The 16,637-nt window shown below is 32.4% G+C and overlaps 5 protein-coding genes across 5 annotated transcripts; 2 read left to right on the plus strand and 3 right to left on the minus strand.

Annotated features, from left to right (window-relative positions):
• Window positions 1-1,007: 1,007 nt before the first annotated feature.
• Window positions 1,008-1,878, minus strand: LOC123298951. The gene is made up of 2 exons (XM_044881052.1): window positions 1,848-1,878; window positions 1,008-1,786 (listed from the first exon to the last, which is right to left on the minus strand). The coding sequence occupies exons 1-2, from the start codon at window positions 1,876-1,878 to the stop codon at window positions 1,008-1,010; spliced, it is 810 nt and encodes a 269-aa protein (XP_044736987.1).
• Window positions 1,879-4,427: 2,549 nt separating this feature from the next.
• LOC123299015 lies at window positions 4,428-5,046 on the plus strand. Its single transcript, XM_044881143.1, has 2 exons — window positions 4,428-4,922; window positions 4,996-5,046. The coding sequence occupies exons 1-2, from the start codon at window positions 4,604-4,606 to the stop codon at window positions 5,001-5,003; spliced, it is 327 nt and encodes a 108-aa protein (XP_044737078.1). The 5' UTR covers window positions 4,428-4,603; the 3' UTR covers window positions 5,004-5,046.
• Window positions 5,047-5,720: 674 nt separating this feature from the next.
• On the minus strand, window positions 5,721-8,066 carry LOC123298952. Its single transcript, XM_044881053.1, has 2 exons — window positions 6,650-8,066; window positions 5,721-5,725 (listed from the first exon to the last, which is right to left on the minus strand). The coding sequence occupies exons 1-2, from the start codon at window positions 8,064-8,066 to the stop codon at window positions 5,721-5,723; spliced, it is 1,422 nt and encodes a 473-aa protein (XP_044736988.1).
• Window positions 8,067-8,454: 388 nt separating this feature from the next.
• On the plus strand, window positions 8,455-10,912 carry LOC123298420. The gene is made up of 2 exons (XM_044880415.1): window positions 8,455-8,864; window positions 9,983-10,912. The coding sequence occupies exons 1-2, from the start codon at window positions 8,511-8,513 to the stop codon at window positions 10,616-10,618; spliced, it is 990 nt and encodes a 329-aa protein (XP_044736350.1). The 5' UTR covers window positions 8,455-8,510; the 3' UTR covers window positions 10,619-10,912.
• Window positions 8,997-11,517, minus strand: LOC123298419 (putative nuclease HARBI1). Its single transcript, XM_044880414.1, has 2 exons — window positions 10,925-11,517; window positions 8,997-9,811 (listed from the first exon to the last, which is right to left on the minus strand). The coding sequence occupies exons 1-2, from the start codon at window positions 11,387-11,389 to the stop codon at window positions 9,023-9,025; spliced, it is 1,254 nt and encodes a 417-aa protein (XP_044736349.1). The 5' UTR covers window positions 11,390-11,517; the 3' UTR covers window positions 8,997-9,022.
• Window positions 11,518-16,637: the final 5,120 nt, after the last annotated feature.

Below are 16,637 nucleotides of genomic sequence, written 5' to 3' on the forward strand. Positions count from 1 at the left end.
CGTTCACAGGCAAATAAATGATATTTTTTGGAACTTCGACTATTTTATAGCCTGGCTCCACCATCGGATAGAATTCGTGTAACGTATGCACCAATTTGTTATTAATATAGGCTCCCGTTGTAATATTGCTCTCGATACGGATAACGTCTACTTTGTTAATATTTACGGGTAAATCTGATGAGTGTAAATAATTGGCATCTAATTCACGCCGACTGAAACCCAACAATGAGCCAATCGAATTCTCCCTATTGAAATAGAGTTTTTCACTACACCTCACTTCACATTGTAAAGTATTGTTATTTGCTTGAATTGTTAATGTAATTTTTTTCGGGTGGTCCTTATTGTATTGTTGAAGAAACTCTTGTACATATTGATTAATATCATGTATTTCGTAGGCTCCAACCGGTAGCATAATAATTAAAATGTTACCAATATGAATTTGATTACAGCTTTTGTCGACATTAGCGATCGAATTATACGATTGAAAAGTATATAATGCACATTTGTAGTTTTTTGAGCCAAAATCAATGGGTGGAAAATAATCGACGGTGATGTTACTACTGTTTCCACAAACAGTCAGTGTATACGATGATGATGGCATAGTAAATGAAAATTTTTAGAAAAAATCACAGTTATTTATAGAAAATTTTCTGGTGTTAATAAAAACTGGATACACAGGTGTCCACAATTGTATGTGTTGAAATCTTGATATCTCATATAATTATAATTTATTGTAGTATCAGCACCCAAATATTTAACAAGCTCCAACGGTGGTTGTAAATTTCCAAAACTATCAAAATATTCCGCTACTACACCGCACTTTCTGTAAGCGCACCAGTGTGTCCCCCCATGTCCTGAATCATCTAAATTTATAATTGCGCATTCATTTTTTCTTGGCCTCTGCGGTAAATTGTCGCGCATGAAAACACCACGAAAATATGGGATATTTTTACAATATTTATATAGATCTAGTTCATTTAGAGGACGTTTCGGTAGTAGCTTCATTGTTAGTTTTTTGGATTCATGTATAAACCAAGGCCGGTCTTGTAGGGCCGCAAAAATAATCCATTACCATTCTTCAAAGCAATCTCCTTCATTGTCTTGTTATGACGTTGTTTTTCAGCAAGCTGTTTTTTAGCATTACTAGCATCAGTAATGGCTTTAGCAACGCCCGCAGTACCGCCGGCTAGTGAACCAATAGCTGAGAGACCAGCAAATAGGGGAAGTAAGAATGGAAGTGCACCGCCAACTTTTGGAATTGGGATGATTCGTGGTGTTCGTACATTTTTTCGTTTAATTACTTTTTTAGCAGCAGTAATAGCAACTTTAATTGCATCATTAATGTTGGTGGCTTTTGTTTTTTTTAAAGCATCTCGTGCACTTTTCACGGCCGCTCGAAACGGGATTTTTCTTTGTTTTTTCACCTGCTTCTTCTTCTTCTTCTGGCTCCGATCAACATAACCCATCCCCAATTTAACTTTAGCTTTCATGGCGTTTGTTACAGCCCAAGCAGCAGCTCGTTCTCCAAATCCGGCGTCCGTTGATTTAACACGACTCCACGCTTTATCGGCTAATTCTAAATCGGCCTTATGACGGTTATTTAAATCTTTATATTTTGAGTATGCAATATCATGATTTTTACATGCACTATCTAACTTGTTAATTCCTTGATCACCTCTCGCCAATCGTGTTTTTAAATCAGTACCAGGTCCACAAAATTGATAGCCGGGTACATGTAGTTCAAATGGTAGGGAATTTATAATGGAATTAACAAACCCTCGACCACAAACTCTCCTCGACGACGATGAATAACGACTAACGTTTCGGTCACGATAAATCATATTATTTATTGATTTTTTTTTTTTTTTTTCGCAACATAAAATATTTATATATATATTAGATTAACAAAAATTGTCAACCCCCCCACCACCGCACTGCTGCCATCTGGCGTTAGAATCCGGATGATGGAAGCCGGCATCTAGCTGCTGGAAGCCGGCATCTAGCTGTTGACCCATTACGTGTACAACCTTGATGGAATTAGTTCGATCGCAAAAAAAAAATGCGTTTTATAAAACAAAATATAGTTTTACCGATACGAAACGCTGATTTCGAAAATACAAAAACTTGTCGTGACAAGAAACATGGTGAATTGTTACCAAATAGTATACGTGGAATTTTATGTGGTCCTTCAAATTCAGGCACTCTTAAAAAAAAACAATAATATTTTTTTTCTTCAATTTTTATTATTATTATTATTATTGTTGATGTTGTTGTTGTTGTTGTTGTAGGAAAAACAAATGTTGTTATAAGTCTCCTAGAACACCCCAATGGTTTAAAATTTGAAAATGTCTATGTGTATTCAAAGTCTCTCCATCAGCCAAAATATCAATATTTAAAGAAGATCTTGGAAAATGTAAAAGGATTAGGTTATTATGAATTCTCCAATAACTGTGATGTATTACCACCGGAAGAGGCGCGTAAGAATTCAATTTTTATATTTGATGATGTTGCTTGCGATAAACAAGATAATATTCGTTTGTATTTTTCAATGTCACGTCATAACGATATTGATTGTCTCTATTTATCCCAATCATATACAGCAATTCCAAAACACTTAATCAGAGACAACTGTAATCATTTAATCTTGTTCAAACAGGATGATTTAAATTTACGTCATATATTCAATGATCATATCAATACTGATATGTCATTTGATACATTTAAAAGTATGTGTGCGGAGTGTTGGAAACAAAAATATGGATTTCTAGTGATAGATAAGGATTGTGAAATTAATAAAGGACGTTATCGTAATGGATTTGATACTTTTATACAGATTTAAGTTGTCATCGGCTCTATTTTTATATCGGATCATCGATCATACCCGTTGTTAACAGGTCTGTTTATAACACCACCCCGTTAACAACGCCCACCCGTTGTGTCAACGGATCTCTGTTTATAACGGGTGTGTAACATGGAAAAATAAATCATTTCATCATCAGCCGTTAAACGGTTAACTACCCTCCCATTACATTTGTGTGAGCGCAAAAAAATAATGGATGAACAGCTTACAAAAAATATAATTAAAGCATCGAAATCAATTCGAGAAAAGTATAAACAAATTAAGAGTGGAAAAATTGAATCTGATCTTTTAGTTAAAACAAATTTGAAACCAATTACCGCACCGTTGGAAGAGATTGTAACAGAAATTAAAGAAAAAAAGAAAAAATTGGATATAAAAAATGTGGAGACACCATCACCACCACCTAAAAAAGAAACCATAACACCTCCATATGAAATGGTAAAAACACCATTAATGCTAGATTCAGACAATGATGAAGTTTTTCAAACAACACCCGTTCGTCGTGAATCAGCCCAATTAGCGGCTAGAAGGCTGATGAGTCAACCTAAAGCTCAGGGATATGTAGAACTTGAAAATTTTTTTTCAAAAAATGAAGATTTTGGTGATATAGCAGGAGAATATCTAAAACGTACGCTCACCACAAATAATGCTATCGATCATACTTTTGGACCACGCTGGGAAGACGGTAAATGGTATATTGGTAATTCTGAGTTACATATACACAATAATAATTTAGAAATTGGAGAGACATCGTACAAAGATACTCGCGGTCTATACGAATTGCTATTTATGAAGAAACCCGACGAAGATTTGTACAATCAAGAAGATCTAATCAAGTATGGTTTTATTTTGAGAACAACAAATGCACACAGACATAAAAATGATGAAAATCTACAATTAAAATCGAGTAAAAGTTACAAGTATAATCATATTATTAAACCAATGTTTCCAAACATCAACAATCAAAAAAAAAAAGCCGGCAACGGCGATTACCAAACCACCAATTAGCCGGAAAAGATTTAAAACTACTACTGACGATAATAATGATCATAGTAATGGGAAAATAGAAGGCTTGGGCTTAATGCAACTCACTGATAATGTCCATTACACCTACTGGAACGACGTAAATGAACTTTGCCAGCGCCTTAAGGTCCTTATTGCAGCCCAACACGCAGGTCATTCAAATGTGCAAAGCGAAATATTGAGTATACTCGAGGAATTATATGAAGCCAACATCATTGTATAAATATCAAGCTCCAATCACTCATCACCATCACAATCAATATGAGTGTTGATAAGTTTGGGCGTTCAAGTAGATCGGCTGCTTCATCAACTATACTTCGAGCTAATTCTGAAATAAAAACTCTCAAACAATATCTACTTAAAACAAATGAAAAAATTATACTAACTACACTAACAGACAATTTGGATGTCATGGGTAAAAATCTAGCTAATTTGTATGTGAAACTTAATGGATTAACATCTACAGTGATACGAGTTCAAACTCATTGGGAGAGTTGACAAAAGAAGTACATGATTATAAAAAAACCATAACGGGTGATTTCGATAATAGCGTTCGTAATTTATATGCTCAATTTGATAAAAGCTTAGAGGTTCTTAAAAGATCGATTGAGCTAAAAGATGATGAAAATGTGAAAAAGCTAAGTGCGGATGTTGAAAAACTTATTGAGCAGAAGTGGATTACATATATAACTAAATTTAATAAAAATATAAAGTTATTAAATGACGAAAAACTCATCGAATATGATATCTAAGAAGCAACAAGTTGTCAACGAACTCCATAAACCGGCACGTAAGAATTTTAAACGGAGAAGAGTAATTATAAAAGGTCTGGATGATTTATGGCAAGCGGACTTAGTTGAAATGGGTTCATATGCTAAAGAAAATAATGGATACAAATATTTGCTTACGGTTATCGATTCATTTTCTAAATACGCCAGGGCCACACCCATCAAAAATAAAAGTAGTGAAGCGGTTTGTAATGCTATGATTAAAATTTTTCAACAAGGACGTATACCGAAAAATCTCCAAACAGATGATGGTAAGGAATTTTTCAATAAAAAATTTCATAGTTTAATGGAAGAATATGGAATAAATCATTATTCAACATTTAGCACAATAAAAGCAGCAATTGTTGAGCGGTTCAATCGGACTATAAAGGAGCAAATGTGGAAACAATTTAGTTTAAATGGATCATATAAATGGATAAATCTTATCTCACCATTGATTAACAACTACAATAAAAAAATCCATCGTACTATAAAAATGAAGCCATGTGATGTTAATGCTTCTAATGAAAAAATGTTACTCTCCACCATCTACAATAATATTAAAATCACCGACCGCCGACCAAAGTTTAAAATCAATGATCATGTTAGAATTTCTAAATATAAATCGCTGTTTGACAAAGGCTACCTACCATCATGGACTGCTGAAATATTTCAAATAAGAAAAATTCGAAACACTAATCCAGTAACTTATCTTCTTAACGATGCCAATGGAGCTGAAATTCTTGGAGGATTTTATGAATTCGAACTACAAAAAGTAAAATATCCCAACATCTTCTTGGTGGAAAAAATTTTAAAACGTCAAAAGAATAAGGTGTTCGTTCGATGGTTAGGATACTCTAAGGATTTTGATTCATGGATAAATAAAATCGATATTGTTAAATAAAAAAAATTTTTTTATATTAAAAAACTTAATATTTATTAATTTTTTTTTCACTAATATAAATAAAAAATACAAAAAATATTTACATTTGTTTTTTTTTTATTAAAAAAACCAGTCAACAATTCCACATCCATTATTATTTCCACTTTACATAATGCTGAATACGAAATCAATCTGTTAAAATTTTTTTTTCAAATCCATTCAACATAAACATTATATGGATTTTTAAACAAATTTTTACATAAAATGTAATCCGCAGTTTTGTCCACATATATAGATGATGTCTTTTCGTATTCCATAATAGTTTCCAGTTTATTAATAAACTCCACCAAAGTGCACTCATTCTACCATCCACCAAAAATTTTTAATCGCCAATAATTTTGAATGTACCAATGTCCCATTAGTACATTTTCTTTAAAAATTGAGGCCTCCGTCACTCTATTGTTTACAATTTTGAAACTCACACTCAGTTTTGACATTTTTGATGGAAAAAATTTTAATTTTGTATACTACAAAAAAATGAATATGGAGCTAAAGAAATTCAAGCTTATATACTTCTTAAACACTACTTTGACCTAATTAGTATATCCGCCACACGACTTTTTACAAACAACAATAATTTAAAAAAATAAAATTACATTGTAAAATCAAAAAAATTTATTATCAATATATACATTTTTTTTGGTTTTTTACATCCGTCATGCGTCTAATTTTTTTAAAAAAGTTATTTTTTTTAAAAACCGCAATCATTTTTTTTTTTTGTAGATAAATGATTATACTTACAATTTAATAAAATTACATTTTAAATTAATCACAAAATTTATTATCAATATATACATAAATAATTAATTAATAATCAATAATAGTATTAGTTTCTTAACTTATAATGACCCCATGCATATGTATCAAAACTATTATCAATAATGCATCTCTTATCATCATTTCCACTTAATGCTACTTTACTCTCTTCTATACTATACAGTTTATGTTTAAATGAACGTATACATTTTTGTGTTGTGGTTTTAATTTTTAAATTTTTTAAACACTCATAATAATCATCAAAAGTTATTTGATTTTTAACAACATCCCTCTTAATACCTTTTATCTTTTTCACAATATTTTCATTATCATTATCAATCTTATAGGTATACATTTTTGATCTTAATCCAATAAACTCAGTCATAATCTTTCCATTTAATTCATCCTTCATTAATCCAGACACTTTTTTATTAACTAATGGTATGCCATAAATATTATTAGGTTCATAATCGCTTGTATCAAATTTATGTATGTCTGCTTTAATAATCTCATATATGTCATCGGTCTCAACGATATAGATTATTGAATCCGTATCGGTATGCAATCCTTTAGCCTTATTACCAAATTTGGTTTTGACATAACCATGATGAAAATCATTTATTTTAGTTCTTGCAATATCTAAAGTAACCATTCCCACAATCATCGGTCTATCGTAATATAAAGTTAGATTTTTCAATTCAATTGCTACTAAATTTTCACTGAATATTGTACGATTATAAAAGTTTGGTTTAGCAATCAATACTTTTACCCCATATCGACCAAGCCATCGGGTTCGTAATTTTACCACCCTTCTTTTTCGAACATTTTCCATAGTTTTCCCAAACACAGCATTGTTCATTAACTTGTATAAATTTTTTTCAAAATTACTCTTTGATTCAGCTCTCATTTTTATATTCAAATCGATGTATGGTTTGAGCCATGCTGACTGTTCAAATTTTAATATACGATGTACTTTTTCTAAAATCATCCCATATTGTAAACACTGTTTTAAATTTCTATAATGCAAAATATATTTTTTCTTATCGTACAATGTTGCAATAAGCTTTTTACTTTTCCCCCCTGGAGGCTTTTCGTGAGTTGGACACAGGGGTAGATCATTATGGCTGTCATGTATATCATCTGGATATTTTAAATCAACTTCAAAAATGTATCCTTCAGGATTATCATCTGGTATAGACTTTACATCAATGTCAGTATCGGTACACCATTGAAAATTCTTTAACGGAAGACACTGTTGCATTGCCCAAGCATACATACCATTCACATCCCAATACACTAAATATTCACTCTTTTTATTACAATCATAATTTGTCATATATTTATTATTTGCTTTAGCATATCGATTACTGCATTGGCTTAATCCACCCCGAGTACCTTGCTCCACAAACATTATCATATCAATATCAGTTAGTAATTCTAATTCAACTTTCGTATATTTTAACATTGCCTGCCAGGTGAACCCAGGTAAAGTATAATAATGGCAGGGGTCTAAGAGGTATTTTTCCAAGCACATATCGCGAAAATTTTCAAAAATATCAGCAAGTAATAAAACATCCGTTTTTAAATATAAATCACTATATTCACCCAAGGTTTGTATATTAAAGGCTTTCCACACATTTTGAGCATGTCTGTATTCATCAATTGAAATTTTTGAATCAGTTAAGGCTAATTTACATTTGTCACTTTTGATGATCATCTTGGAGGAATCATCGAAAGTGACAAGTGTAAATTGCCTTTCATTGTGATTTCATCCAAAGTGTACACTAAAGATGAAGGATGAAATATTTCGACCCCCGACCAACTTTTGATGAAAGAGTCGTTCCTCAAAGCGATGATTCATCGAGAGTGAGGGCCCAATGACAAATGTAAACACTTTGTTTATTACGTTTGTTCACTTAAATAAGAAATATTTTTTAAATACTTTTATATTCAATATTAATATTTATAAAAAATATTATTTATTTATTTATATATATTTATATTATATAATTATTAAATAATATCTATAGATAAAAAAAATAAATCTATAGAATATATTATTATAATTATTAAATTTAATTTTTTTTTCACGCCAGTCGATTGTTTTGGGTTTTGGTAGTTTTATTTGATTTAAATATTGTGCATACCTATCATCGTGGTAATGTCATTCAAGTGGCAAGATAAACACATGGAACTATTTCTAGAAACTTACCAGCGGTATGAGTGCTTGTGGAATAATAAATGCAGTGATTACAGCAAAACTAACCTACGGGAAAAAGCGTACTCCTCAATGCTGGCCGATTTAAATTTGCCTGGATTAACTGTACTCGACATCAAGGCAAAAATAAAAACTATTAGAACACGTTATGGGGCAGAACTTTGCAAGATAAAAAATTCAGAAAGAAGTGGAGCTAGTGCTGATGACGTTTATGAGCCCCGACTATTCTGGTTTAAACTTGCAGACGTGTTTCTACGCAACATATGCACTCCAAAAGCCAGTTCTTCAAACTTGAAGGTGAGTACTCTCAAATACATATACTTACGTAATTATTTCTTTTTCTCAAAATGATGTATGATTAATTTTTGCTAATAAAAATTCACAAGCCAAATGACAAATCAATTTCAAAGCCAAAAATAAGATGTTTATTTATTTTTTTTTAAATTTGTTGATTACTAAATCATTTTCAATTGCCATGGTACAATGTGTGTTGTGACAAAACATTCAGCATAATAATTTCGTACTTCTCCTGCTGCCCTGCTGTAGTTATTTGAAGCACCATGGGATATTTCCTCAAGACCACTGTGTGGATGTTGGGTAGCGGTACCTGGTTGAACCCTTCCTTCTTCCCAGTTTTCAATATCCAGCATATCTCTCCGGATATATGGGTGTATGGGAGTTGAAGTCTTTCGCAACCAGTTGTGAAGAGCGCATGTAGTTTTCACCACTTGTTCCGTTGTTTGTATGGAGAGTGGAATAGGTTTCTCAAAGATTCTAAATTTCGACACAAGTATGCCGAATGTGTTTTCCACAACGCGACGGGCCCTTGAAAGTCTGTAATTGAATATTTTTTGTTTTTCGGTTAGCGGACCACATCTGGAATATGGTTTTAAAATATTGGTTCTCAATGGGAAGGCATCGTCAGCGACGAAAATTCCTTGTTCCGGTATATTTAGTGAATTCTTTTGCAAGGCCTCATTAAAAGTTGATTTCGCAAATACTGCAGCGTCATTTACTCTTCCATTGGTTCCCACATCGATGTATATGAAATTGTAATTGGCATCAACAATTGCGAATAGTATCGTACTGAAATCTTTCTTGTAATTAAAATACTGTGAACCAGTTTTTGGAGGGCACCTGATGGTGACGTGCTTACCGTCCATAGCCCCACACACATTTGGGAAATTCCACAAAGTTTCGTAGTCTCGCATCACATTTTCCCAGCTTTCAACTGTGTTAGGCACCTGTAACAAGCAATAATTATTAGACAGTGTACATTATTCTATTTTACCTGTAACAAGCAATAATTATTAGACAGTGTACATTATTCTATTTTTAGAGCTTTGTATTTGTGTCAACTTTCAATTGCTTTCGGGAACGATTGATTTCATGTAATTTCATGTTCTTTGTTTCAGGAGTTAGAATCGACGATAAAGGGCATTTCTGGAAAAGCAACCGATGATAGCCAACATTTGGGACAACATGAACAGGAAACTGAGCAAACAGCACACATTCAGGACACTGAGGCAACATCTCCAAATATGATTGCAACGTCTTCGGCGGAAATTAGGAATACTCCAAAAAACACAAAGGGGAGTAAACGTTCCCTCAGTACTACCGTTTCAGGGGTTCAGGACGCAATAAAACAATTGAAGACACTATCGGAAGAAAATAAGCAGGATCTGAACGAATTCGACGTGTTTTGTGAAAGCCTTGCTATACAGTTGAAAAAAATGCCCTTAGATAGGGCTCTTATCTGTCAAGGACAGCTACAGAAAGTGATGACACAAGAACGACTCTTCCAACTCACATCACATCCTCAGTCTCACTCATCCATGTCGTCCAGGTCACCTGCTGATTATCAACAGTCGATAGCAACTTCAGGCCGGTACTCTGCGATGTCATCAACGCAAAGCAGCACACATTCACGGCAGTCACAAAACGATTACTACCAATCTACCGAAAAAGATGACGATTATGAAAACAGTGATGTTTTGTCCGATGCCATTTCTTCAGCGGGAATAATAGTTGATGATTTAATGGATTTATAATAAATTATCTTACGTTATTTTATAGAAATAAAAAATATTTTCAAAATTACTTGAAACTTTGTATACTATAAACTTTTTATTCTACCGGCAGACAGCTTTTGCTATTGCTGGTATTAAATACTTTTTCTCCTACTGTTTTAAAGTTCAATTATTGTTTTTTTTTTTTAAGTAATGTTCTTCTTTTTCTTTTTTTGTACCCCATCTATTTCTTATGTAAATAAAGTATGTGTTTCATTCATTCATTCAACTTTTTATTCTGTTAACCTATGAATTAATTAAACTACAAGATATTAAATTTCTACTTACCATTATAAAATCTGCCAAACAGTTGTATATAGCCCTGCATACCTCAGGCAAAAACCGTGAAAATGTGCTTCTTGGAATTCTGTACAGTGCACTTAAGGTACCTATATTATCTCCAGTCGCTAGATATCGTAGCGTCATTTGCAGTTTTATTTTAGGGCTTAAAGCTTCTCGGAACCAAGTATCTTTTTTTCTTATCAACGGAGTTACTTTGTCTAGAAGATATGCGAATTGCTCCTCGTTCATTCTTAAATGATTTCTATACACCTCAGGATTTTCCTTTGCCCATTCTCTTAACAGGGTTGACGAAGCTCCCAGATTTGTCCTCCTTGAAACCCATGGCTTCACCCACCAACGTCTTTGAACACGTTTTCGTGATATAATAGCATTCAATTCATGCAGCAGTCCACGTGAAATTAAGGCAATGCCACTGCGTATAATTTTTTGATTTCTTCTTGAACGAGACATCACTTTTCACAGACCAGTGAAACCAGCAAACTGTAGAAAATATGTAAACGAGGATGATCACCCTGGATGATTTCACTCTGAGTGATTCACTTTGGATGTACCTCAAAAGTGATATAATGTAAACCCTACTTTAGTTACCATCTTAATTTTATCTTTTTCACTAGCATTTAATTTGATCATTGGTACAGGATTTTCAATTGTTTCATTAACTTTGTCCGCTAAAGTTTTCAGTTCCATTGCAAGCCATCTTTCACAATTTTCACCTCTGTATGATTTATAATAATTTAGTTCATTTTTATATGTACAACACACATAGTATCCAACACTGTAAGCAATATGTTTTTGATAACATTTTGCTTTCTTACCAACACATTTATCTATGGGTGCTAACATACACTCAAAGTCAACATAAACAGAAATCACTGTACGCTCTTTATTTGCAAAGTTTTTAAATTTCATTATTTTTTTATCTGGATTTGGTAAAACAACTTTACATTTATTATACTGTTCACATTCTTCACTATGTTTTATTAATTTTATTTCAGACACAAAATATTGTTGACATCGATCGCATATGTATATTGTCCCATTATGTTTACTCATTTGTCTTGATATAAGCCTTGACAAATTTTTTATCCAACAAAAATGATATTTAATTGTTATATCATCATTATCATGTTTGATACTATCATAATCAAAATGATCATCATGATCTTCTAAATAAATATTTTGTATCATTAACAAATTAACATGAATTGCTTGTTTTTTTGATGTAAGAAACGCTGGCTCAACACTATATTTCACTTTTTTACAAAATTTCAAAATATATACATTAATACTTAACCCATTTAATTTTTCAAATTTGGGGATTTGTTTCAATGTCATTGGAAATCTAATACCTTTTAATTTCAAAACGGTCGAATAGTGTGGATATGAACTCATTCTGTTTAAATTCCTACTTACTGGACGTAGAGCTGAAGTTACTGCCCATGCAAAGCAAGCTTCATCATTATTTTTAACATTCACACAGGCATGTTTCGCTTTAATACATTTTGGTAATTCTATATATGATGAGCCTCTTAATAATTGACATTTGTTTATATGTATTCTTAAATGAACTACCTCCCTTAATGCCCATCCACTATCACGTTCTTGAAATTCCTCCAATTCTGCTAAAAGCGGTCCTTCAACATTCGTCAAAAACCATTTTTTTAGATCTGTTTGACGATCAATAATTACATTCTTCGTATTAAAACATTTCAGTGAAGATACATTTTCATTATCAATACTCTTAACAAACTCACAACATAATGATGTATTCACCTTTATCATTTCAAAATTGTTTAAAATGTTTTTGATTCGTGCACTAAACAACATTACAGCATCCTTCAAAAAAAATTTAAGATCTTTGTAAATTAAATTTACTATTACACTTGTCCTTAAACGACTTTTGAATGCTGACTCGATGTCTTCCCACTTCATTCCGCGAACTTTTTTTCTATTAACATAACTACCACCTTTATGTAAAAATGATTTTATTTGTTCGCGAAAGCTTATCATTGCAAAAATATTGGCTTCCAAATGACTTTTTGTTCCAACACAAGTACATTTCTTTAACAATTTTTTGAAATGTCGAATATTTAGACAACAGTATTTGAGCCATTTTTCTAAATTTTTTAAATTATTTGTCCTTTTTAAAATAGTCACAACTTCCCCCATTTTTTTCACTATTCGTCCACTTAGCTGAATACCGCAATCCATTATTATTCTTTTTTATCTATACACCATATACCTACTGTGTTTGAAGAGAAAATAACTTATATTCTTAAAAGTAGTTGATCTTTATACTTTTAATCTAAACCACAAACAAAAAGAATTATTTTTAAAATATTTCTCTATCAAAAATTGATAAAAAATTCTGTTTTTCCTTGTTAATTTTGAACTAATTAAAAATAATTAATTTTTTCTACACTCTATCATCTTACAGTTATAAACCAACGACAATATTAATAATGTCATAACAAAAAAATGTAAAGAAAAAAAGGATTGTTTTTATACAGTATTCTTCAACCAAATAAATGGATCGTCGGTAGCTTAATTGGTTAAAGCGTTCACCTTTACTTTGTTTGCTTACAAATATCTAGTTACTTTGTGTTCGAATCCCATTCCAGTTATCATTATAGTTACGGTAAGTATAAATATCTTCTCTCTGTCTCTAATGATTTGTTTCAAACAAAGTCTGAAAGATGTTGGTTCAAATCCAACCTGATGATCCACTTTTTATTTTTTTTAAATCAACTTCCTTTAAGAAAAAACCACCATTTTCTTATAATTTATATTTTTGAAGAATTTTTGAAGAATTATAATCAGCTTCCGTTAACCACAAAGGATTTCATTAAAACCGCAAGCGACTAATTAACCACAAATTTTGTATTACTTAAAAAATATTTTACATGTATTTTTCCTATACCAATTTTTTATACCAACTATGATTTCTCTTATGGGATTTAACATGGGCTTTGATCGTAGAACTCTCATAGTATAACTACTCATCCAATAACAAGTCCAATGTCATTTGTTATTATTGTAAAGGTCGAGGACACATAAAGAATTTTTGTCCTAAGTTAAAAAATAAAAGTTTTGGCGCTACCTCTGGTGATAACACTTGTGATAAGGCTGATAACGAATTTACTTTCACGGTTAACAGTAGTGAAACTACTCATGACTCAGCTGGTGTTTGTAAACATTCCTCGGATTTGACATACTTTGTGGTGGACTCAGGGGCTACTAGTCATCTTATGAAATTGGATTATATTGACTATTTAAAAGATTCGACTTCAGTTAATATGAATATTAGTGTTGCTAAGAAAGGGGAGTGTGTAAGTGCTGTAAATAAAGGTAACTTACTGTGCCTATCTGAGAGTGGTGATAGGATCATTATTCGTGATGTTTTAGTTTGTGAAAATTTATCAATGAATCTTCTATCGGTGATGAAATTAGAAGAAAAAGGATGTAAGGTTTTATTTGAAAACTCAAGTGTCAAAATTATTTGTGGTAGTAAAGTTTTAAGAGGAGAACTTTTAGGAAAACTTTATATAGTGAAATTACATCTCATTCAAGAGCAAGCTAATGTGGTTACTGCTAGTAATAAAATGATGCACCAGAGAATGGCACACAGCTCACTCTTCCCGGTGGGACTTTGCGACATTTGTCTAAAAGGTAAACAAACCAAATTACCATTTATGAAATCTATTCCCGATGAATGGAAGGCAAGTAGAGTTCTCCAACGTATTTCTACAGATGTTTGTGGAAAAATATCGCCTCCCACTCATGATAACTTCAACTATTTCGTTACATTTATTGACCATTTTTCTAATTTCTGTGTAACATATCTTTTACATTCAAAATCTGAAGTTTTCGATAAATTTAAAATTTATGTTGCAATGGCTGAGGCAAAGTTTGGTACTAAAATAGAAAATTTAAGATGTGACAGAGGTGGAGAATATGTCTCTGGTAAATTTATTGAGTTCTGTCAATCTAAAGGAATTACTATTAGTTGCTCGATGCCCAGGAATCCGTCTCAAAACGGTAAAGCAGAAAGAATGAACCGTACTCTACTGGAGAAAGCAAGGTGCTTGCTATTGGACAGCAAATTAGATAAGGACATGTGGGGTGAATCTTTAGCAACTGCGACTTATATCACAAATAGATTAGAATCCTCCGTTTTACCTAAAGGTGTCACTCCTGCTGAAAAATGGTACGGTTACAAGCCCAATTTAAATAAAATAAAAGTTTTTGGCTGCCCTGCCTATTCGTTAATTCATAAAGAGGATAGACAAGGGAAATTAAGTGATCGCTCTAAAAAGTTATATATGGTTGGATATTGTGATAATGGGTATCGCCTTTGGAACCCCAATACAAGAAAGATCGAGTTTGGGAGAAATGTTGTATTTGATGAGAAAATAGAAACCTCAGATAATGAAGAACCAAAACATATAATTATATCTCCAGAACAGAGACAGACCTTTGTTAAGACGTTGAAGAAAATAATGAACCCCCGGATAATTCTGACCAGGAAGGTGACTTTTACGGTTTTCCTGATGCTGAAGAAGAAAAATCAAAGCATAAAAGAACCATACGTAAACCAAAATACCTTGATGATTTTGTAACTTTTGCTTTTGATGAACTAGCTCTGTCTGCTAATTATAATTGTGATGTCCCAAGAACTTATTCCGAAGCAATTCGTGATTCCGGTTGGCGTGAAGCCATCAACGATGAATTAAATTCCCTTGAAGCAAATGAAACATGGGAACAAGTTGACGCACCACCTGACGAGAGACTAAGTGACTGCAAATGGATCTTCACTATGAAGACTTCAGAAAATGATATGAAAAAGAAGGCCAGGCTTGTGGCACGAGGATATCAACAAACCGACAACCAGCCTGATGACCTGTATGCTCCAGTCGCTCGCTTCACAACACTTCGGGTGCTCCTACCTGCTGTAGCGGAGAAAAGTATGCTACTCGACCAACTCGATGTGAGAAGTGCGTTTCTTAAGTGCTCTCTTAAAGTGCCTGTATTTATTAAGCCACCGGAAGGCTATAAAAGTGTCAGTGGAAAAGTGCTTAGATTAAGAAAAGCATTGTATGGTTTGAAACAAAGCCCTGAGGCCTGGAACGACCACTTAAATGAAATTTTTATAAAATTTGGTTTTAATAGATCTAAAGTAGATCCATGTCTCTATTTTAATAATAATAATGTTTATGTACTTATTTGGGTGGATGATTTTCTTTTAGTGGCCAGTTCCAAACCTGATTTGGACCTTGTAAAGAATTTGTTTATGACTAATTTAGAATGTAAGAATCTGGGCAATAATAATTCATTTCAATTTTGGGGTTTAAAAATTTTAAAAATGATCAAGGTCAAATTATTATACATCAAGAAGGTTTAATTAAAAGAATCATTAATAAATTTAACATGACAAATGCTAAGGGTAGAAAGGTACCTATTGAACCTAAATTGAATCTTGAAAAAGGACCAGTTAATGAATGTCCTAATGTTCCATACAAAGAATTATTGGGTAGTTTGATGTATCTTATGATAGGTTCTCGACCTGATCTGTGTTACTCTATTTCATATTTTGGACGCTTTCAAAATTGTTACACATATACTCTTTGGAAACAACTTAAAAATGTAATTAAGTATTTAATATGTACAGCAAATTTTGGTTTAGCTTTTAAAAATTCAG

This window comes from Chrysoperla carnea, chromosome 4, assembly GCF_905475395.1.
Source record: "Chrysoperla carnea chromosome 4, inChrCarn1.1, whole genome shotgun sequence".
NCBI lineage: Eukaryota > Metazoa > Arthropoda > Insecta > Neuroptera > Chrysopidae > Chrysoperla > Chrysoperla carnea.